General features: G+C 33.3%; 1 protein-coding gene and 1 pseudogene across 3 annotated transcripts in view; both read right to left on the reverse strand.

Moving 5' to 3' along the window:
• Window positions 1-1,500: 1,500 nt before the first annotated feature.
• Window positions 1,501-23,804, reverse strand: part of CLINT1 (clathrin interactor 1) — a 59,829-nt gene continuing 37,525 nt past the window's right edge. The window contains exons 7-12 of one of the 3 annotated variants that reach the window (XM_008584865.1): window positions 19,343-19,589; window positions 16,941-17,010; window positions 9,947-10,021; window positions 6,153-6,445; window positions 4,475-4,625; window positions 1,501-3,215 (exon numbers count right to left, since the gene is read on the reverse strand). In XM_008584865.1, the coding sequence (XP_008583087.1) occupies window positions 2,869-3,215; window positions 4,475-4,625; window positions 6,153-6,445; window positions 9,947-10,021; window positions 16,941-17,010; window positions 19,343-19,589 (1,183 nt within the window). In that variant the 3' untranslated portion in view covers window positions 1,501-2,868. Of the gene's footprint in view, window positions 3,216-4,474; window positions 4,680-6,152; window positions 6,446-9,946; window positions 10,022-16,940; window positions 17,011-19,342; window positions 19,590-23,804 lie in introns of all 3 variants that reach the window. The other 2 variants (XM_008584864.1, XM_008584866.1) reach the window with 2 other exon arrangements.
• LOC103600572 lies at window positions 21,807-22,453 on the reverse strand (annotated as a pseudogene).

Below are 23,804 nucleotides of genomic sequence, written 5' to 3' on the forward strand. Positions count from 1 at the left end.
TCCAAGCACATGTTCTTTCCACAGTGCAATGCTGTCTCCCAGGAGAGCTGAAACACAAAGCCAGTTTATTTCAGGAATCCATTTAACATAATGTGTGTTCCATGCTTAGTATGAATTTGGCTTTATTTCCTAATATCTTAGCTAGAGATCTACGCCATGACTGATGTTCATGAGACAATGTAAAGTTCTGAAAGAAGGTAAATCCTTCTTTAACTCATCTGCTAAGAAATAAAACTTTTTCATAAATACTTAAGAGTACTAACCCAAGAGGGGAGACTGTCTTCAACACAAAGAAATGATTAAGTTTTAATGGAGAATATGCTAATTATCCTAATTTGATCATCACATTGTACACAGGTATTGATATTCAACTCTGTACCCCATTAATATGTATAATCAATGTTTCAATAAAAATAAGAGAACTGTTCTCTCCAAATATAAGTTATAATGGATCCCAACTTATTAGTGACTATGCTCACACCAATAGTACTATGGGTATCATTCAGGCAAACATCCAAAGTACTACAGAACACTGTACATTTATTGTTCTTGAAAATATCAAGAGAAGAAAAAGAAAATCTAGAGAGGGAAACAAAAATGAATCTGGGGTGGCTATATAATCTCACTCATCATATGCAACTTGCTAGAACAGTAACTTTTCTCCTCAATGTTAGGCAGAATAAAAGATAGATACAAACGGAAAAGCTTTGGTTGAAATGGAAAAGAGGTATAGAATAGGCAGAAGGGGGCCCAATAGAAAACTGAAGGAACAGTATGTTCTTGCCAACTCCAACTGATTTTGGGGTATTTGTGCCTTTCTCTGAAGTATCACTTAGTAACCCCTCCTGAGACAAATCATAAATTGGACAAACCTCCCAGTGAGGCAATTCTTTTTTTCTCTTCCATGGGATCTGAAACAAAAAATACTGATGCTGAGGTTCAATAAGAGATGTGGGTTAAAGGTTCAGACACAAAATATTTACTTTCTCTAAGAATCATATACATTTGAGAAGGTGAAGATATACTTCTCAACTTAAGGAAAAATTTCAGACTACAGGTTTTTAAAGATCAGTTAAGATATTCTACCATGCTGCCACCAGAGGTTGGCTTGATTGTTCTGAAGTAACAACACTTGAAAGCTCCTATTCCTTGAAACTAATTTAAACACATTGAATTGTTGAAAGATTAAAAACCGCAGTCAGCTAATTACACTCTCTCTCATCTCTTATTCAGCAAATGAATCACTTTTCATTACCACTTAGCTGAAGTACATGAATTTCTGCCTAATTAGAAATGTTGTAGATGGAACATTAGCAAGAATGGAGCAGGTCAGGATATCTTTGCTGCTTCATTTTTAACAGTAGAGTCTGATAGGAAAGAATAGAGAAGTCATTAAATAATTTTAAATTATTTATAAAAATTACTTTGCCCAAATTATAATTATTTTTTCCCCAAATGGTCTCAAATGTCTGACAGGATAAAAGAAAAAGCAGTTCAACATTGATTTTAATGAACATTTTAATGTTATGTATAACAGAACATTATGAATACAATGGAAACAAAGTTTTATCAATTTAATAAAAAAAATTTCAACATAAAGTGGGGAGATAACAATTTGATACCTATATTAATTTATTTTAAAAAATATTCCCAGCTTGACGGTGAAATAATTTTGCATTCCAAACTCTAGAATCATGATTTTCATATGAGCTTAATGCAGAATTACAGCAGGAAAATGAAAACATTTTAATTAATTTCCTTTATTTGTCATTAAATCAAGAAAATCTTTGACTGCTACAAGTCTCCTTTAATAATATATATTTAACTCCTCTCTATTGGAACCATACTGCTAATGCCATATAATATACTCTCAAAATCAAAACAAATACTGTATAAAATCTCAAAATGAACATTGTTGAGTTCTAACATTTATATTTAACTTAAGGTTTTAATGGATTTTTACCTTTTCAGATTTTTGAAAAGACACGAAAAAAAATAAAAATAAATATTTTTCTCTTTTGACTCTTCTTGACTTTAATCATGACTACAGGGATAAACACAGAAGGAAGCCTTGCCAAGTTAATCACTGCAAATCGTATATAATCACTGCTAAAAACAAAATACTGGAGGTTTTTTTCTTTTTTCTTTTAAAGGAAACCAGAGAGCAGTCCTGAAAAAAATATTTTTTCCTGGTTCTGCACAGGATAATTATAGCAGAAGACATGGGAAAAGTCCCATAGCTATCACCAATTGCTTAAAGAGGTTTTATTATAGTAAAAATTTGGAGTTATAATAGCAGTGTTGCTGGAACATTAGCAAAAGTATATACATTCCAGTTACCTTTGATTTAGCCATAATCACATATGTACGCCTTTTTTGGACAAAAATATATATTTTTATAAAAAACTGATCATCCAACTTTAATGATCTCATATACGGACTTAAGAGTGGTAGTAAAAGGAACAGACCCAATTATGACAAGGCGATTCAGGGACAGAAAATCAAGTTCCTCAGGAAAAGAAAAGTATAAAATTAGAGATCCAAATACATTTATTCAGCCCTGTTCCAGTCTTCCCACAAATTATGATGTTAAATGGGCTCTTCAATTTATAAAGGCTTTCAATGGTCTCATCACTCCACTTGTGGTCTATCCTCACTGGGAAAAATGATTCTAACTGCCTCATCTGAAGTGCTCTTGCCTGATCTTCTGAAATACTGGCTATTTCACTCTTATAAAACAGCCTTTTTGGTCTTTTATGTAGGTTTATTTTAATTGACAAAAGAAAGGGGAGTTGATTAGCATTTTCCATCCCAATATCACCTATCTGCACAGCTAAAAATTCTTCATTCAATCTGCTTCTTTATAATCTATTTGCTAAAGTTGGCGAAATTTGCAAAGGCATCTTGCTTGGGTTGCACAGTTCCAGAAGTCATGGCTATGTTGGGCATCCCCATTCCCATTGTGCCTGTCATGCCCATCCCAGCAGTTGACATCCCTATGTTCATGTTCATGCCCATCATGCTCTGGTTCATCATCGGAGTATTTCCAAGAGGGGCCATTCCCATGGTGCCAGTCATCACATTGGGCATACTCATAGGCACGGGTCCCCCCATCAAAGGGTTAGTTTGGGGTCGCACAGGAAGCATGTTCGATGGAGAACTGAGGTTCACAGCTCCAAAACTTTGAGTCATCACATTCACAGGCTGTTGCATATCTACCAGAAGAAAAGAGAAAAGAACTTCATGATTAATTCTTAGATTCATAGAGCAGAAAAATAATACAAACTTCCTGAACCATCAAATACTTCAGGCCCAATAAAATTCCTTTATAGTGATTTTATAAGAGGAGTCAATTAATTTGTACTGGTTACTCAGTGACTACTGGCCCTGGTTTTTGAGAGAGTGAGCTGGGGAAAAACATGATCCAATTTAAAAACATTTTTAAAAAAGTCTATTGTTGAATCCTACCTAACAAGTTGTCAAGAGCTAGTGTGTATCAAAAACCTCAAAAAAAGTTTACAGTTGACCCTTGAACAACTCAGAAATTAGGGGTGTCGACTCCCCTGTGCAGTTGAAAATCCATGTATTTTTGCCTCCCCCAAATGTAACTACTAATAGCCTGATTGGAAGCTTACTGATAACATAAACAGTTGATGAGCACATATTTTGTATGTTATATATATATTGTATACTATATTCTTACAATTAAGTAAGCTAGAAAAGAGAGAGCTCCATAAAACTTTCTAATATATCTATTGAAAAAAATTCACATAAGTGGACCTGTGCAGTTAAACCTATGTTGTTGAAGGGTAAACTGTATATCCTTTGACTCATTTACCCTGTTTTTATAGCATTATGTTAAGGAAAAAAATGCCAGAAGTATACAAAGATTAATGCAAAATCATGGAGTTATTTATAACAAAAAGCTGGAAACAATTTAAATAATGGACAAGAGGAATTGTATGCTAATATGATGGATAACTATAAAGATCTAAAGATCATTTTTCCCTAAGAATATTCAACACAGGAAAAATAATCATAATTTAATGTTGAATGAGAACAACAAGAAACAAGACAATATAGAAAGAATAATCCCAAATATTAAACATATGCTTGGAAAAGACAGAAATATGTATTAATGATATTACCCCTTAGACTGTGGAATTTAGATTTGTTTCTTCATATTTGCTTATATTTAAAAAATGTGTACAGCAAATATTTTTATTAATTTAGTGATCAGGCCCTCAAAACTCACAATACAATAAATATTATCATGACAGGAGCAGAGTACAAAGTGACTCAATGTGCCAAGAGGGATATCAAATGAGTATTTTGTAAAAAGATCTTAAGTAAACACAGTTAGTTGCTTTCACTATGGTTTATCTTATGTATTTTTATTTCATAGCTTGAGGTACTGTGTGCTGGCATCAGGGCAAAAGATTACGAGAACACGACGAAGTGGAAAGTAACTTACTCTGTTGTTGAATCATTGTATTGAGTGATGGCTGCTGGGGTTTGGAAGGCTGCATACCAGGTAGTAAGTTGTCTAGGCTGATGTTTACACTGGGGTCAGACCAAGTAGAGGGAAGGGTTTTGCTGACTGATTTCTGGACCATATCTGTATTCTGATTATAGAGAGGATTAGGCTTCTGCAGCACTGTGCTAACATTTTGCAAAGGCTGGAAAATAGAAAAGTACTCTAAAAGTTAAGCATGTGTTGTACATAGATTATCAGATGGCAATTTAATCACAATAATAAACTTCTGAAACCAAAAAGAACCACAAATGTTCTATGCTAATGTTTTCAATACCCTGAAACAAACAGCTTTCCAAAGAGGTTCTTTGAAGAAGTCCCAATCAGGTTTGGGGTTAAAAAAAAAAACACATCTTGATTAACAATTATTGTCCCACCATCCAAAGTCTAGAAGCCATCATGCCTGGGAAATGCCCAGGGCAACTACCAACTTCAGGTTAGTATAGCTTGAAGGAAATATACAAGTGAAAATTTATTCTTACAAAACAGAATTCAGAATATGACTTCTCATGTTATAAAAGGCAAAACCATAAAAGAGCAAATTATATTTCACATATCCTGATTGACATTTCCCTGCTCTGTGTACAATTCTATGGCCTAAAGTAAGCAACACTAGTGGAACTTGATAAATATGGACCAATTTAGGAGATAAGAGAAATTCAGGAGAAAGAAGTAGAGGTAACTGGTGGTTACTAAGGATAACTGTAAAAATAACAGAGAAAAGGAAAGGAATAAGAATAGGAAGAATAATTAAGAATGTACCAATGCAAAGAATCAAAACAGTCACAATTAAGACTGCGAATAAAGTAGACTGGCTTTATGCGTAAATCATACATTAGGTCTAAATTCTGTTATACACAACAGTCACCTTTCTGCTTCTTTCTTCTTGTCCTTCATTCTAACACCCAAAGAGGAAAATCTACACATTAAAACAGCTAATTAGCATCATAAACAAGTATTCTCAATAGCTCAAGTCAAAAATACCAACTCAGACACATATTTTCCAACTCTGTACTTACTCAAATTCTAAGCTAGTATTAGGTAATTTGGATCTAACTATAAAAAAGTGAACTAAGAGGCTTCCACTTTAGTTGTTTTCCTTTATGAAAATTTAAATTGAAAGAAAAGCCTACATAATGTTATATAATGTAGAGCAGGCCCAGAATAGGGAAGGATAGTCATGATTTGAGAGAATGATTTTCTACATTAGCAATGATTGTTTACAACCAATGAGTGATATTTCTTTAAGCACATGGCCAGAAATTTCACTGAGTAAATGCTTATCATGAGTGAGGCAGTATCTCTTTTTTTCCTTCAAAACAAATTTTTAAAGTATTACGCCAATTTGTTACAATTCAATAAATTTCCAGCGTGTCCCTTCTCCATGCAGAGTACCATGCTTGGCTTTACAGGGACTACAAGATGGATGAGGAGACATAGCCCTCTAGAACCTAAATGACCATACTAGGGGAAAGAGCGTAAGGTAAATCCATGTGCAAAGTGGTGTGTGCAGAAAGAGTTTGCTTATTTTTCTGTTTTATGCCAATCTATCATTAGAGTAGTTAGAGCACCTCAAAGATTATGAATCACAATTTCCAAGGAAAAGTGGAAAACTTACCTGTGATCTTGACATGGGCAAACCGAGCCCTACAGTATTAGTGCTCATCATAGAGAAATTCATACTCTGGGAAGATGTCATGGTTGCCTGGGACGAACCCATAAGATCAAATAGGTCTGAAGAATTTGAGGCAGCTGGAGGTGGACCTAAAGCCAGCTGGGAGCCACTGACAAGTTCTACAGCCGGCTGTGAGGCACTGCCAAAGAGCTCACTACTGGAAGCAACAGGGCCTGATGGGGCTTGGTTGAAGGCACTCCAGTCACCAAAGTCTCCATTCCCACTTGTTGCTGTTCCTAAAAGAGAAAGAACTATAAGGGTAAGAAACTTTGTGAAATGCCCAGAACAAATGTAACAATCTATGAAGTGAAACAAATCAGAGCTGATCTGAGTCCATCCAGATTAACATCTGCAGGTACCATCTCCATCTGGACATTACTCTTTCTCGTGAATATTACATGAGTGTTAACAAGGTGGCAAAGAAACCCCCCCCCCCCAAACTCCTACATATAAAGTAAAATCCAACTCTTGACAGGTCTGTAGGTGCCACCAGCAATTATCATAAAAACTTCCCTTCAGCCAAGTTTGCATATCAAATATGCTTCTAACTAAACAAATATGATCTAGCCTGGGACTCTGAAAAGGAGAAAATTCTAGACTGGTTATACTTTTTACTGGGAGCTCCAGAATCCTCATGCAAGGAGACAGTAAAATCAGAGAACTCAGCTCATTTAGTTCATTATTTGGAAAGGTTCAAGGAGAAATTAGATTACAATTTATACTATTATCTCATGTAATTTTTGAAACCCCAAATTCATGAGATTTATTTAAAAAGAAATGAAACAGAAAAGCACGGAGGGAAAAAACTTAATAAAATTAAGGTCAAAGTTAGTAAATTTCTATAAATAGTCCTCACTCATTTGGTCATGCTTTCATTGACAACACAAGGGCTATAGCCATGATATAACCTTAGTACACTGCTTGCTTCAACTGGGATTGTTCAATTTATTTAGGTAAAAAGAGGGGAGGGGAACTCATACTGATATTAAAGAACAAAACAAAACCCTATCACTACACTTCAAAGTATAATTACAATAAGTTTAAGGATGAATGCATTCAGTATGAAAATTGATAATAGGATAATTGATAGACTGTAGTGGTTAAGAGTGTGAATTTTGTATCTTACCAGCTGTGTGACTCTGAGCAGATTACTTAACCTCTCTGTGCTTCACTTTTAAAATCTCAGTCGTGAGGATTAAATAATTTTTTTTTTTCCTTTTTGTCTTTTTTCGTGTCCGGCAACGGATCGCAACCCTCAGTGTCGCACCCGTACCGGACCGGGACCGGCAACGGGATCGCAACCCTCGGTGTTGCTCCCACACCTCGCTCAGCCAGTGAGCGGGAACCGGTCTGTATGTGGGATCCGAACCCTCGGCCGGAGCGCCACCGCACTTCCCAAGCGGCGCACTGTAGCAGTGCACCACCGGGCCGGCCCATGGATTAAATAATTTGACATATAGTAAGGCATTTAAGAGATCTGTTATTGTTACTTTGGATTAATTGTGAGAGTCCAGATGAGAGCCAAGGCACTGTGCTCTTTTCTTTAGGTATGCCAAATAAAAGTATAAGTCTAGTTTCTGTAAATTCTGCATATATAATATTAACTATTTGGAACACAATGACTATAAAGGCAAGTTGATACTTCAAAAAAATTTTTTTTAACTAGGCTATACATGAATCTAAGTAAATAAACCTTTCTTAAGGAAGAGACAAATAAATATGATTAAATCAAAGTTGAAAAGGCAAAAGGTGAAGAAAGAGCTACATAAAAACTGTCATCTGAAAGTGAATAGTATGTATTTCCAAGTTAATTAACACCATCTCTTTGCACTCCATGTTCATTTACAACTTGGAAATACATTTTGTCTAGCCTAAAAGGTAACCAACCACTGCAATACTGTCTCATTATGCTAAATATCAATTGAGAACAATAACATGAAGTCTTTAAAATTATATTCTTCTATTAGCATATTAAAATGTAAGCACCCTCAAAAGAGAAAACAATTCACTTAGAAACCCCAAGCTCTACTAACAATTTAATATAAGAACTGGGCTAATATTCATTACCTTAGGGTTTTACTAAAACATGTCTTTGATCTTCTTTACAAGAGACTGCATAAGAGTTTTACAATTAGTTCTATATATTAAACAATTTCAATTAATTTAAGTAAGGCTGCTGGATAAAGGTTAACTATATGATGATTTTATACTTGCTTGATGTATAAAGCAAAATATGAACGGAAACTGGGGCAAAATGTGTTCCTCCATCTGAAAACTTAGTATCTGAGATGATTAATCATGGGAGGAAGAGATTTCTAGTGAGGCATATATTGTTCAGAAATGATTAATCATTGTTGCAACAGTTCCAGCCCCCTGTGTAATGGTGATCAGGTTATATTAATCACATGCATACAGATGAAGAGATGTATCACTTAGGCAACATTAACATTCAAATTATTTGCATAGTAGGCAACTTTATATACATAAAAACTTTGAGAATTACACAGGAAATCTGTAAAATTAGGGCAATGTTTATCTTCCACTTTGATTTGCCTAAAGTAAGGTATCAACCCTTAGAAGGCGTAATCACACTTCTAAAATGAAGCAGTTAATTCTGGGAAATACTTGGAATTTACAAAAGTAGGCTGTCAAAACAACCCCAAACCACATTAAAAGCTATATACATTTTTATTCCTAACTTCTCACAGACTGAAATAACACATTAATAAATATAAATTTTAATCCAGTTTAATATAAAGGCAACGGATTATTCTACTACTAACGAATAATAAAATTAATTCAGTTAAATTATCTTTTCTCCCTGCCTAACCTCATGTTTAAGATTTTTATAGCTAAATTATAAAAATGTTATCTCTCAAACTTCAGACTCATCAAATTTTATAAAACAAACACAACTTGCCCTTCAAAACAAAAGAGATAATAATGAGCTTAGTCCCTATTCCACATACTTCTATATACATTACTTTATCCTTATAAAAGAACTGTGACAAGTAGCATTATTCCCAGTTTTAGAAAGCTGGGAGGCTCAGAGGCTTTCCCAAAGTTAAACAGCTACATGTATATGGCAGAGGTAATAAGAGAAAAATATTAATTAAAAAAGGAAAAAAGATAATTCCTTCACCTCAGTACCTGATGTTTAAGTTTATATTCTTCTTGTACGTTGGGGTCTTTTTTTTTTTTAAATTTCAAACCTAACAGAGTGAGAAAGTTTTGCCTGATGTTCAACTGTTCACTTACTTTAGGATATGTCAAAATGAAGTTCAGTTATTTTTCTTAGAAATGCTCTTAAGATATCTAAATTACGAAGAAATGAATTTTAGTAAGACAGTCTGCCAATCCCAATGTCTGTTTCATTCATGAAAGTCATATAAAGTAAACATAAAGCGTAACATTTTTGCTACTGAAATGAGATTGTATATACTTATTCACCTCCTGCTCCCTGCTCCCCCAAAAAGCTAAACAAGACTGAGTTACGAATATGGGCAATTTTCCTTAGATGTACCAGAGTAGTCTGTAACTAAATTAAATCATTTGGCACATTTAGGACACTGGCCCAATAAAATACTCTGTGAATAAGTTCTTTGGGAATTATGACTTATGAGTACTACAAGGAGAAAAACGATGAGAAGAAGCTGATTTTGGGGGGAAGGTAGTATTTTTGTTTTGATAACTTTTTCATTGCCCCTAGATTTCTGGCCAAATAAATTGCATCATACCTTGGGAAGGGAAACTGCTTGACGCAGCAGCTGAGCCAAAGTCAGCAAATCCCCCAAATAAATCAGCTGATCCTCCTAGAAGTTAAGAATGAGGAAAAAGTTAAACTGTTAGAACTAGAGAATGATTGTAAGCAATTTCAGGAAGCCATTTTAGCACCACACAAAAATACCCAATATTAGAGATCCCAGACCCCCTCATAAAAACTAGTTTGTTGACCTAGGTTTTCATGTCACCATGTTCTCTGTAAGCTACCACAGACTATTTTACATTCCTTAGTCCTGTATCTAGTAAGATAAATGATACATCTATGGCTAAAGTTATCACTCACTAATATTTCATGAATATAACACGGGCATACAGTCTATCCAGTCAATTATGCTCTCTATAAGAATCTTCAATTAATACTAAAAACTGAGAAAAAAGGTTGCTGAGGAATAAGATATTCACATGACAAGTAAATGAAACAGATGATCCTTGATTAGACCCTGGAGTTTTTTAAAAAGTGCTATCCTGAAATGACAGAATTGAGACACTAAGAAAATATGAGTATGGTCTGTATATTAGACAATAATATTGTTTCAATGTTAAATTTTCCCAGTATAACTGTATTATGATTATAAAGGAGAATGTCCTTGAAGGAGACATATGCTGAAATATTTTAGGGGCAAAGTGTCACGATTTTGCAACATCCTCTGAAATAGTACACAATAAACAACAAAAAAGAACTAGAGAGAGATAAAACAGGGCAAGTTTTCTGTATGTTTGAAATAAAAAGCTAAGGAAAAAATATAAAAATCTGTTTAAACATAGGAAGAAAAATCAATGTAATGATTTTGGTGGACTATTTTTTTTTCTATTTATTCCATGAAAGAGTAAAATATCTGTATTTTTAATGCATGGAAAATAATAGCTTTTTGCTACTTCTATATTGGTGTTTCTAAAGGAGTGAGATCCAAACTGTAAGTCTGCAAATCAATCTCTGTGCATAACATCACATTATCATACAAACTTTTATTTGTAAAACACTACATGGGTAAGAATATTTACTTTTATCTACAATTTGAACAGTAACATTATTTCAATATTTAATATTCCATTTTCTCTAATTCAATTATCAATGAAACAGCCAAAGATCTAAAACCTTAAATAATCATCCTTATTTTTGTCTGTCCTTAAAGATTTCACCTCTTAAGAGTCACAGCCTTAGAATTCTAGAGTGGCAGTTCAATTATGGTGCTTTTAGTGTTATGCGAACATTATATAGGTTACATCACAGCTGCTTAGCCTGCAGTGCTTAGAAACTAGCCAGGTGGGACTGGAACATCTGGGCTGCACTCAAACACCACCAGGGACAGCTTCCAACATCTGGTGCCATTTCTGAATTGTCTTATCGCTGCAAGACATTCTGCCCCATCTGCTACACTCAACTGGGTTAATTAAACTAGAACCGTCTCCCCTTCTTAATAAATGGCCAGCAGTAATAAAAAGAACAAATCAGTTTCTGATACATGTGTACTTGGTATTTCTTCTTAATACACATTTACTATCAGCAGGCATAACTAATTCCTCATTCCTTCACCCCATTTCAGATGCACATGCTCACATATATATCTTCACTCACCAGTGAACGAATGCCAACCAAAACCAAGGCTGTCCACTCCTACCAACTCTATAGTTCATACATCTATTCTTCCCTCTGTCCAAAGGATAATTATCAGAGTGATCTGGTTTTCTCTTCCTTAAAGGTACATACATCATGATAAAATGTGATGAGGAGCACAAAAGGATCAATGAGGTATATGTTAAAACTATATAAACAAGCACAAATATTAATAAAAATTAGCAGGGAAGAATGTTGCAAGCAGTTGCAGCTTAAGTTTTCTGTAATGTTCCTTCATGTTAAAAATATTGCACAAAGTATACTGTTTGGTAATAGAATGTTAATCAATTACTATAACATTAAGGGATTAGAATATTGGGGATTATTTTTATTTGCTTCATCCCAGCAGTAAATAAACATCAATATGTAACTTATTACACCAAACTGGTTAAGAATTTTCAAATCTTATCCAGTCTAGGCTATAAAGAAAAGTCATGTTGAGGATAAAAGCACTAAATACTATAGATCACAATTTCAAACTGGGTAAGAAATTTTATTTTGACATATTCTTAATTTAAAATTTCAGACAGGCACCTCCTTTACTTATTCTGCTGCTACACCTTCTACCAACTAAACTGAAATTATACGTTTATAATTTATATACAGCAAATATTATCCCTCTCCAGCTATATTTCAGAGAATTTGACTTCAACATGACTAAGAGTATTAGGAATAGAGAATGGAAATATGCACATAGGTATTTTACAAATAAAAGCCACCTTTCCTTGAAAAAGATATGACATTTTTCCCTAATCTTTTGAAGTGCCACATCTTATGCTTCCACTGGTACTTTATACTATGCCATCTTCAACTTTGAAAACTGTCTCAGAGTTAAAAATCTCTTTATTTCATTTAGGAAGTTTTTCTGAGGAGGGACTATCCACTCCTATATGTGCGATATTCATACCAATGTCTTAAATTTAACAGAAATTTTCTATACTTAAGCATTTTCCCAGATAACTTCTATCTAAGGGAATATAAATAAAAGAATCTACCAAAATTTGCTGCATGTGGAAGAATGCTGCTAATTTTCACAAGAGCTATCCTTCAAGATTCCCACATGAGAGCTGTCATTATAAATGAACCATTTCCATCTGCCTTTTCAGGGCAGCAAGGAGGTTATTTACAATCACCAGCTGGGAACATATATTTTCCAAAGCAATACTGTAAACAAGAAAAATATAGGTAAACTAGACAGTGCTTAAATTATACATGAAAATTTACTTCAACAAAAATTTTAATATAGATTACATTAAGAAAAAAACTTGCATGAGTAATTATCATACATACAAAATTAAAAGAAATGACAAAATGCAAAAAAATTATAAATATATGACAAAGAATTTTCTATAACATATGAGAAGTTAAAAAAATAAGAATGAATACTCCAATAGAAAAAATAAACAAAAGACACAAATAGACAAGTCACAATTGGCCTATAAAAATACCCAAAGTGTCCAAACTCACTTAGTCATCAAATTGTAAAATAAAATGAAATACTATCTTCACTTTACCAAACTGGAAGAACTTGAAAGTCCTATTTTGCTACATTATTTATAATAGAGCAAAATTTGGGGGGAAAACCAAGAAAACCAAACCTAGAAAATAAGGGACTGATTAAGTAAATTACAGTATATACAATGTAGGATTATAAAGCAATGAAGTTTTCTAAATAATACCAACTATCTTAAGGAAATGGTCATGAGATTGTGAGTGAAAAGCAGTTTACAAGAAAAAAAAAATCCTACCTAAAAGCCTGAAAAAGACATGTCACATAATAAATGCTTAAATAAAATAAATGAATTGACTGAATATATAGAAAATGTATATAAAAAAGAATATTCACCAAAATTAATAGTTAACTTACACATCTAAATTATACTGAATCACTTGATTTCCGCCAAGTGATTTCTAAAATAAGCATGCATTACTTAATCAGTAAAAAGAAGAGTATGCTAAAAAGAAATTTATTTTTAGTAAACGGCTTAAAACTAAAGACAACCTTCATACAAATTCTAATATATAAGTTGGTATACTGATGTAACAAAGTGGTTCATAATCATGTAAATATCCTCAACTAATTAGTGGGTACAAAGCAACATGTCCAAATGTACGTAACTAATGAAAATTTTGGATTTGATATACATTAATCCTTTTAACTGTTTTTTTCTTAAAGAAAAAAATTCTAAACATTGCAAGTCATGTAAGGCCTTTATTATGGTGTATTTTCTCTTCAACCTTATTTACTGTATACTAGAAATATCTTACCTTGTGTAATAATAGTACATTAATCAAGACCTAAATTCCTTAATTACAAAGACACAAAGGAGACAACTCAGACTTGTCTTTAAAGAGGTGAAACATACATTAAAAAAAAGGCATTTTATTTCTAATTGGCTTATCTTCTAAATACTTTAAATAACTATTCATTTCTTTATTTTCATTTATTTGTCTTTTAAGCTTAGAGAAATTCTAATATTTATTTATTTTTTCTATTCATTTCTTTACATGTTCACTTAGAAATGCTACATGGAAAAGCCACCAAAACATCATTAGAGTATAGGTTTTAGAAGAACATCGCTACAATGGAACATTTATCAAGATAGTCTCAAGTAAATCTTGTTGAAAGTGAGGTTTCACATATATTTTTTTAAACTTGGTAAGATACTCTACAAGGATTTTACTATATATACTTTTGAAGATGCTAACAAGAAGAATGTAAAAACACACAAAAAAGAAAATCTGAGCATTTTCTCAGAGGAAATATTTATCTGGTGAGCAGTACAGATGCCATATCTGCTTAGCTTTACAGTTCGTGCCCATATTACTTGCATGATGGTGCTATTATAAATATGGGCACATCTGGTAAATGACACCCAAATGGCATACCAAATAGCAATGTTAATATGGTAGATTTTTACACCTTTTTCATCTGTAGGTGCTAAAGATTTAATATCCATCGTCTTTCACTGCTGAATTCAATTTAAAATATATTATTAAAATATGTAAATAGAGATTGGGAGTAACTAAATTTATGTACTGACTGGAGGGGGATCTGCATAAACTGGTTAAACATACTGTTTCAAATAGGAGATAACTTTAAAAAAATTTCTGATGTCAATGCACGTTCAGTTGCTTTTTAGAAATATTAAGATAAACTTAAAGGCAAGAAACCTATATTTCATTCAAACTTTGTCTCAATTACTATATTAATATTAATTGCTACTTCTATTTAATTTCTTAATCTATTGTTTGCACTAGAGAAGAAAAAGCACTCAAAGGTTTCTTGCCAAGCAAAGGAAGCATGTTGATATTTAATAATTCTCTCTGTTCAAAGTAATCTTGATATCACCGAAGAAAAAAGTGACATCCACTCACCTGACCTTCCTAGTTAATTCTTCTCTGATTGCTCCATTAAAACTTTCCACAGATGCATGAAAGGAGCCTTTTATTATTTCATGCCAGGAAGTCCAAAATACTTGATATTCTGTGACACTACGTCTGTATTATATGACTACATGCTAACTACCAGTTAGTATTACGGTTCAAACCTTAAACATACAAAAAGACAGCACATAAATTGTTAAACAACTAATGTAGATGGTTTGTAACCTTGGACATTATAGTCCAAATAAGCTTAAAGAATAATTTTAAGAACAGATATACAGGGCTGGCCCGTGGCTCATTTGAGAGAGTGTGGTGCTGATAACACCAAGGCTACGGGTTCAGATCCCTATATAGGGATGGCTGGTTAGCAGGCTTGGGAGAGCGTGGTGCTGACAACACCAAGTCAAGGGTTAAGATCCCTTTACTGGTCATCTTTAAAAAAAAAAAGAACAGATACAGTTACAGAAAAAAGGGAAAGGGAATTGAAGAATCTCACAAACTTGGTCAAACCAGATGTCCCACTCCAAGAATTTTATGATAGTAGGGAAGAAGGAGAAAATAATAGGAACTTTATATTATAATAATTACATGTACTAAACTATCAAGGAAAAGTAATTTCCATCATACACTTATACTTAAATGTTAATATAAGTTTTAAAACAATTCAGCTTTGAAAACTCATTACACACCAACTAGGAATAATAGATTTACTTTGTACATTAGTTACACCCCAGTCTTGCTGTCTACATTTTAATTTGTTATGAACTTTAAATAGGCTTGCTTGGAAAGGTTGTCTTTAAACAGAAGTTGTATTTCTTGAATTTTTAATTGTAGCACAGGAGTTTATTAAAACTCCATAATCATCAAACGCAACCCTAAAATATCAATTTTCTTGAAAACAATTTATCAGGAATTACTCAAAATCTAGCACATATTGGAAATCAAACTGAAAAAATCATCAATTAAATCCATGAGAAAATCTTGGTAATCTCTTCTTTTGCTGAAGCCCTCTTAAAATATGGTAGGTAGCTTGGTAGATAGTTATTACACACTTTTCCTCCAAAGTACTCAGACAGAATATTTGTAACTAGGTAACTATTTGTGACTATTAATTATTTCTTCCACTTGTCCTTTCCATGAGGGCAAGAACTCTGTTTTATAAGCACCCAGACCAGTATGTGGTTCAACAAATATTTCTTAAACAAGCGAAAGTTAAATGAACTCTAAGCACACCATGTCGACAACCATTATTAAAATTTAGGAAAAGACTAAAATGGGTAGAGCAGTACATTTTGCTTACAAAGTAAGCAAGGCAGCAGTTTTAATGTAATTTTTTGTTTCTCCATGTTAATCTTAAAAAATTAAAAATGGGAACTATAAAGCCTCCAAAATCTTTGATCATGGGAAAATTTTGGAAGGTATACCACACCTTGGAATACCATTTATTAATTAGGGATACCATTTATTAATTATATCTATTAATTAGATATAAGGAATCATTAAAATGTAAGTATTACAGTGATCTGAAGATATTATTATCACTCACCAATATTTATTGACTATCAACCACAAATAAGGTTTTGCTATATCTTGGGGGTCAGAAAAAGGTATAAAATAGAGTATATTTCTTTTAAGGGATAACTGAGAAATTGAGCATATATAAAAGACAAAAAAAAAAAAAACAACACAGTAGTTTTAAAGAGTGGTAAAGATCATATGTGCTAAAGATATTAAAAAGAGGGAGATTATCAAATATTTATGTATTCTTCTCCCTTAATTTAGGCAATTAAACAGTTCCCCAAATAATGCTCAAGGCTCACTAAATTTTTTAAAAAATACAATGCAAACAAATAATTTTATTTTTCATTCCATCTTTTATTTGGCATTTTTATAAATGACTCTGAAACCAACGTAACTAAAAAGAAAATGCCAGTGTGGAACCTTACCTGTTGGTTGGCTACTGCCATCAAACAGATCAACAAGGTCACTAGATGACTTGCTGCTAGGCACTGAAGTCTGAAAACAAACACATAGTAAGACTGGAAAACAAATTTCTACTATTTTTTCTAAAATCAGCTCTACCCATCTCTAATTCCCAATTTAGACACAAATAAATGCCCTTATTGTCTTAATAAGGATAGATTTGGTTTTATGAAAAAAAGAATACTGACCTTGAATCCTTATGGAGAAGTAGTAAGCATTTTTAACTAATTCTATTCCCAGAACTGTAAATGTCCCTAACATGCATACTCTCTTTCTTAACTCATTTCTTTTTTTTTTTTTATTGCATTTCACTCTGGAAAACATGCTTCCCAAATCCCACTCAAATCTTATATTTTTAACTAATTCTATTCCCAGAACTGTAAATGTCCCTAACATGCATACTCTCTTTCTTAACTCATTTCTTTTTTTTTTTTATTGCATTTCACTCTGGAAAACATGCTTCCCAAATCCCACTCAAATCTTAATGTTATGTATCAGAATCATTAAAAAAAATACATATGCCCCAGCCCTATCACAACATATTGAGTCATAGTTATCCAAAGTGTGACCTTAATCTGTAAAGTCTTACAGAGCTCCCTAGTTAATTCCAAGGATTAAGATCCACTGGAATAGAGGCCAGGATCCTACCCAGCTCTAAAATTCTATGAAATTTAGAAATACTTAGTGTTTATACTTATATATGACACAATTTAGTATAATTCTCTGTTGCCTGATATACCTTGACATCTAACTCCTTCATACTAACTGAGTTCCCAAACTAAACTAAGGGTCCTAGACTTCCAATACTATTTTTGTCTTCTCCATAGTGCTAACCACCCTGATACCTATGTCCTATATGTGCAATATATACATGTTAAATTAGAACTGAATTGTTAGGCAATAGAGAAACACTAAGTTCCTTGGCATGTTAATTTGAGCTCTGAAGATTAAAATACTGTATTGTGGTTTGAAAAGTCCTTTAAACTGAAAGAGATCTGAAGCAGGTGGTAAACTTTTCAAGAACTTCAGCCTTCTAGACATTCTTTTGTAATAAAACATAATAACAAAAAGCTTATGCTACAAATATAAAGTATTTATGGCATAGTGACATATATTCAGGCTATACTACTAACTGACATTTAAGGGCTAGCCAGTTAGCTCAGTTGGTAAGAGTATCGCCTTGTAACACCGAAGTCAAGGTTTAGATCCCCATACTGGCCAGCCGCCAAAAAAAAAAAACCAAAAAAGAAATTGATATTTAAAGTACTTCAGGATATGAGATAAAAGTCTCAACTTGTTAAAAAAAATTATACAGTTTGGATGATTTTGGTCATGTAATCTTAAATGAATTCTCTATGATAGCCATCATGTATTGGGGTTTTAAATGACTATCTACCAAAGCCTCTACAGCCATCAGTAAGCTAACTATATCCACAGGAGGGGAAATCTAAGACCACACTTCTTCTTAGAAATAACAGACCCATTTCATCTCTTTAACGATAACTAAAGTTGAGTTATAATTTTGATGTTTTCATCAGAACTAAAAAGATTACAACATGGGTTAAATCATACACCAGTCCAGAAGATATATGGCAAAAGCTGACGCAGTACTTGTTCTTGCTACTAAGTAGGCCTACCTTTATTTTTACAGTCACCTACAATTTGCAGGATACATTAGAAAAATGTTTTTCCTAGTTTTTAACTACTTCTGTTGCAAAGACACAAGTTGGGTAAACAGTAGTGGGGGAAAGTGACAAACAACAGTTTAGTCTTCTGAGGCAATCTCCCTCTTCAGCAGATTTCTGTTCAAGAGACTAGCTTGTAGCCAGCTACCTAGTAGATGCATTTCTTTTCTGTGAATAAAAACAAATGAAGAAGGTACAAGAGGTACTGCTTCTGATACTGATCGGTAATGACTATGAGGCAAATAAGCATCCCTGTATAGGAACTACCTATACGTTAAATGAGATCATTTCCCCTCTATATCTCCTTAGTCCCTCTTTTGTCATTTCTTAAAACTTCCAAATACTCCCATGTTTTCCTTAACTGAACCTAGTTGTGCTTGGTAACCAATGGTATTGTCTAGAAGGAAACAGATACACTATATTCTGATTCACAATCTTCCCCAAATGAACCAAAAGTGTCATTTCTACTTTCATAAAAAGTGCATAGGCAATCATTCAGCAATTGGATAGGTTTCTTCCCCCAAAGAGATTTCTTACTATTAATGACTCAGTAATACATGCCAGATGACCTATAATTAATATGATCGCCTAGAAATGCCCAAGCCTACTAATGCAAGAATTCTAAAAAGAGTTAATAAGAATAAAACCATGTATAATGTGTAAACTCCTACAATTCTCACCTTAACTGAAGACTGAGGTGTGTGGGTTGAAGCATTCTGATCTGGACTTGCTTTGTCCCCTGTGTAATGTGCTGCTGCTCCAAGATCAATGGTTTTAGAAGGATTTGCTGAGCGCTTGTGTCTGGTTGTGGTGGTCTCTGTGGCTTGTGTGATATGGATATGCTTTGTCGTCACAGTCTCCTCTTCATCTTTGAATTCACCTTTGGGAGATCTGCCTCTTCTAGCTTTCTTTTCTTCATCACTGTCACTAGAAGATATTAAAAATGAAGCAAAATAGTAAGACTTGAGATTATTTTAAAATGGGGTCCTCAGTGATTTGAGCTAAAGAATTTCAAATGCAGTAACTCCAAAATCTCATACTTTGACTAATTGACAGGAATCAACAGAACGTTATCTAAGATGTCTGAATAATGATGTGTGTGTTGGGGAGGGGAAGTGGAAACTCACAGAATTCCTCAGATAAGTCTAAAACACTGCTACAACAAAGTATTTACATAAATGCATACCCAAAAAAGTCTGAAATAATTCAAGTTTTTATTATAGATTTAAAGCTTAATTAAAAAATAAAATAGTAGGATTATATCAGAATCAACTGATAAGACCCTATTTCAAACATCTGCACTTGATGACCATTTTCTTGAAATGGATTGCATGCAAATGGCTACAGTTCCATTTTTATAACATAATTCTGTCATCAACTCTCATATCCTATGGCAGGTACATCATGAAATATTATAATTTCAATGAACACTTTAAAAATATTATCCTATCTGAACTTAAATTATTAAATTCTCATCTGTAAATGCACTTTACAACTGCACTCTATTTTACTATAGTATTAGATCAAACTTTTACATAACTGAAAACTGCTTTATAGAAAACTTAACTATATTTAAAATGTTTCTGAAATAATTCCCTTTTGAGCACAGTCAAAAATTTTTTCCTTTTTTTTTTTAATAGTACAAAAGAAGAAAACCCTAAAGAGTAAGAAACTGTTTTTTTCATGTGATGGGAATGAAAATGTCAGCACTACCCTGTTCAGTAACAAGGCACTGTTGTGCTTTTTTGGTGCAAGTTGGGGTGGGTGGGGGGAGACAGAGAGAGAAATTACCTGAAAAATGTTCGATTAACCTGTATTACTTAATTTTATATTAAGTGGTTACATTGATTTTACAATAGGTGGTTTATAAATATCCTGGAATAAAATGCTTAAAATTTTCCTTTAAACTATGACTGTTGCTGATGCAATTTAACTCAGCCTAATCCAAAGCAATTTCTACTTAAATATAAACCAATTTGTAAGTTGCATAAATCAAGGATCAAAAAGAATGGCTTCCCACACAGAGCAAAAGGGTTAAATATATTTGTATATATAAACATTTTTAAGGAACCTACAAGTTCTGATAAATGTTCAAAAGCCCTTACTAAAGTTCCAACAACAAATAACCTAGAGATTCCCACCGTCAGTCCTATAAGTAAAACTGACATTTCTTACCATTTTTTTAAAAAAAGACAATTCATAGTACACATTTTATTTATAGTTTTGTATGCTGCCTTAATATAAATGGGACTGTTTTCTACTTGAGCCATTTTTAACCAAAGCAAAATAACCTAAGTAATCCAAAGTGTTAAAATATAGCACAAAGATACGAAAACAGACATATCATATGAATTCTACTTAGGAATGTAATTATGATTTTACATTTTTTATAATCCACAATTATGTTCAGGAAATCACATGAACATAGATCACTGATTTGAATGAAATGCATAAATTTGTAGCAAAGCTTTGTAGTTACAAAAACCAAAAAAATTACCAAAGAATGCACAAAATTAATGTTTATTCCAACTTTATGTCACATTCCTGGATCCTTCACTAGCATTACATGAGGAAAAAAACAAAAGCAAAACAAATGAGAAACTGAAATCAGAGTCCCTAATGTTATCAAGTAGGGAAACAAATTAAAATCTAGCAGTCATCAGCAAGAGTACGGCAAATACCATGCTGTAGAAAGAAACAGAAAATTGCTGGAAAACTGTATGCATCATACTCTTTCAAACCAGCAAAATATCCTCCTGCATACAAGGGAACATAAACAGAACTTTTTTCCAATAAGGTATACAAATGCAAGTTATTTTTTGAATACTGCAGATGGGTAAATGTGTTTGTAATGTAATTCAATTAAGTTATTATAGAGTGGGCTAGGAACACATTTATAGATTGTGTGACGTGTACTATAATTCTTTGATTGGGATAGTGGACACTCTAGCCAAAATTTTAAAAAATATATGAACACAGAAGTACAAGACAAAGGCGAATGAGACTTCTCTTATATTTCAGTGACATTTAGATGGAAATCAAATTCAAATGCAGTCCACTCTGCTTTTGAAGAAGCTTTGGTTCAGCTTCCAAATCTCTACTCCTTGACACAGTCTCCTATGAGAATCCTCCGAAGGTGTCCTTTTAAACAACAAACCTATTTTTAGTGGTAGAGCCACTCTTAATAGCTGTGTCTGCATGGGAGTGAAAACCAATCACTATCTTTGGAGGAAGTCCTAACCTTTCCTAGTATACCCTCCCTATATGTGTAATAGCATCTGTTTTCACATTCAATAGTCCATATTGCTATCTTATCTTTAGCTCTAGCATTAACAACAGCTCCACATACATCATCACCGTAGACATCAGAAGACTCTAGTAAGACACGGTAGTGTCTCTAGCCAAAAGCAATCGAAGTCACTTTGTCTCTGTTGCCTGTTCAATGTAATTAGCCATTGTCTTCCCTGTTTGTTTTTCTCATCTTCCCACATAGGCTCAATACCATCCTTAAAGAGTAAGTAGTCACAGCCAGGCATTAAATTCCTAGACAACTGGATATGATTGTACAGAAGCCAAAAGTCTTCAACAGTATCAAACTTAGAGATTAGCCGAAGGTTTGCTTGCCAAGTTTTGCTTTTATCGTTTTTAAAAAACCAGAGCACCCATCTGTTCTGTAGAGGGAGTTTCATATAGTGATCTGGGATATCAACCTCCTGATTAGATTCTGTTTTCTCCTCTTCTGCAGCTGGGGGATTAGGAGTATGGTTGGTTTCTAGTTCCACAGTCGCCATCTTAGATTGGTCCGATCAAACCCATTTCTGACCTTTTTGATGTCCAAGTTTATTTCAGTGCAAGATAATTTCTTTACAAGTTGAAAATACAAATCTGACTAGCACACAATGAAGCAGTAGCTTCATATGTCATCAATGTTCAAGAATTCCTGAATCTAATTATGAACTAATAAGTCTGAAATTCTGGTAATATGCCATAGAGGTCACATGCAACATTTTCTAAAAATCTATTCTTCTCTCACAAGTATTCCCAGATAAAGAGTCCCTGTTGCATCCTATTGTTACTATGATAAACCATATTCACTTTATCTGCATTCTTTTAAACCTAAATACTCTATATAAAAGATTTAGAAATTCTATCAGATCATGTGTTAAAGGCAACATAGAAAAAAAATCATGGGAAAAACAGAACAACAACAAAAAGAATAAGGAGACAAAGCAAGAAAAGAACAACTGAGGGTGGAAGGGCAAAGGAGAGAAAGTAATAATACAAAAATATACATAGTTAGATCTCTAACCAGCCTACCCTACCTGATTCCCAGACTTCTTCGGGGAATATCAATAGAACAACATATGGCCACCACATTTTCCAGGCCAAGCCAAAAACTTATAAGTACAGGCCACAAGAACATTAAAGGAAGAAAAAATAGCACAAAATATTTGAAGTGAGCACCATTTCCCAAAGTTTAGTATTTATATTTATCATGTGCATACTCTTTCCATCTAAAGGAGCTAGAAATGTAGTTGTAAAATAGATATATCAAAGTGCTAAAAATAAATTCAGGCTCTTCAAAGATTACATTCCAGAAACAGTCTTGAAGAAGAGTCATTCTAGGGATTTAGTAAATATGGAAACATACTGAAAACACACTAAACAAATATTTTGGAACCTGTTTCAAAATTAGATTATATTTGTATTTGTAGTTTTCACTGACCCCTAAATTTGAACTATTAAGGTATTTTGAGAGGTAGGAAAAAACAGATAGTATTTAGTTATGAGAATTCATTTGAAGGCTTGGTTCCATCACTGTGTTACTTTTAGCAAGTCCAAAACCTGATTGGGCCTCAGGTTTTATCTCTAAAATATAAAGTTAAAAATCTTTGTTCTACTCTATTTAAGAGATATTGTTCTACTCTATATTAAGAGACACAAATGATAAAGGCCTTGTAAAACATGCTTTGCAAATTAACTGGTATACACATTGCCCTTTAAACTGGCAAGAAAAACTAGCTTATATTCATAGGTAAGAACAAAAAGTTCCAAGGACTGTTTTATGTAAAACTAAATACAAACGCCCTACCATCAGAAAATGTAGTGTATGAAAATACAGGTCTATACTTGAAAATTTTT

The sequence above is a fragment of the Galeopterus variegatus genome, unplaced genomic scaffold (assembly GCF_000696425.1).
Source record: "Galeopterus variegatus unplaced genomic scaffold, G_variegatus-3.0.2 Scaffold3392, whole genome shotgun sequence".
NCBI classification, from domain to species: Eukaryota; Metazoa; Chordata; class Mammalia; order Dermoptera; family Cynocephalidae; genus Galeopterus; species Galeopterus variegatus.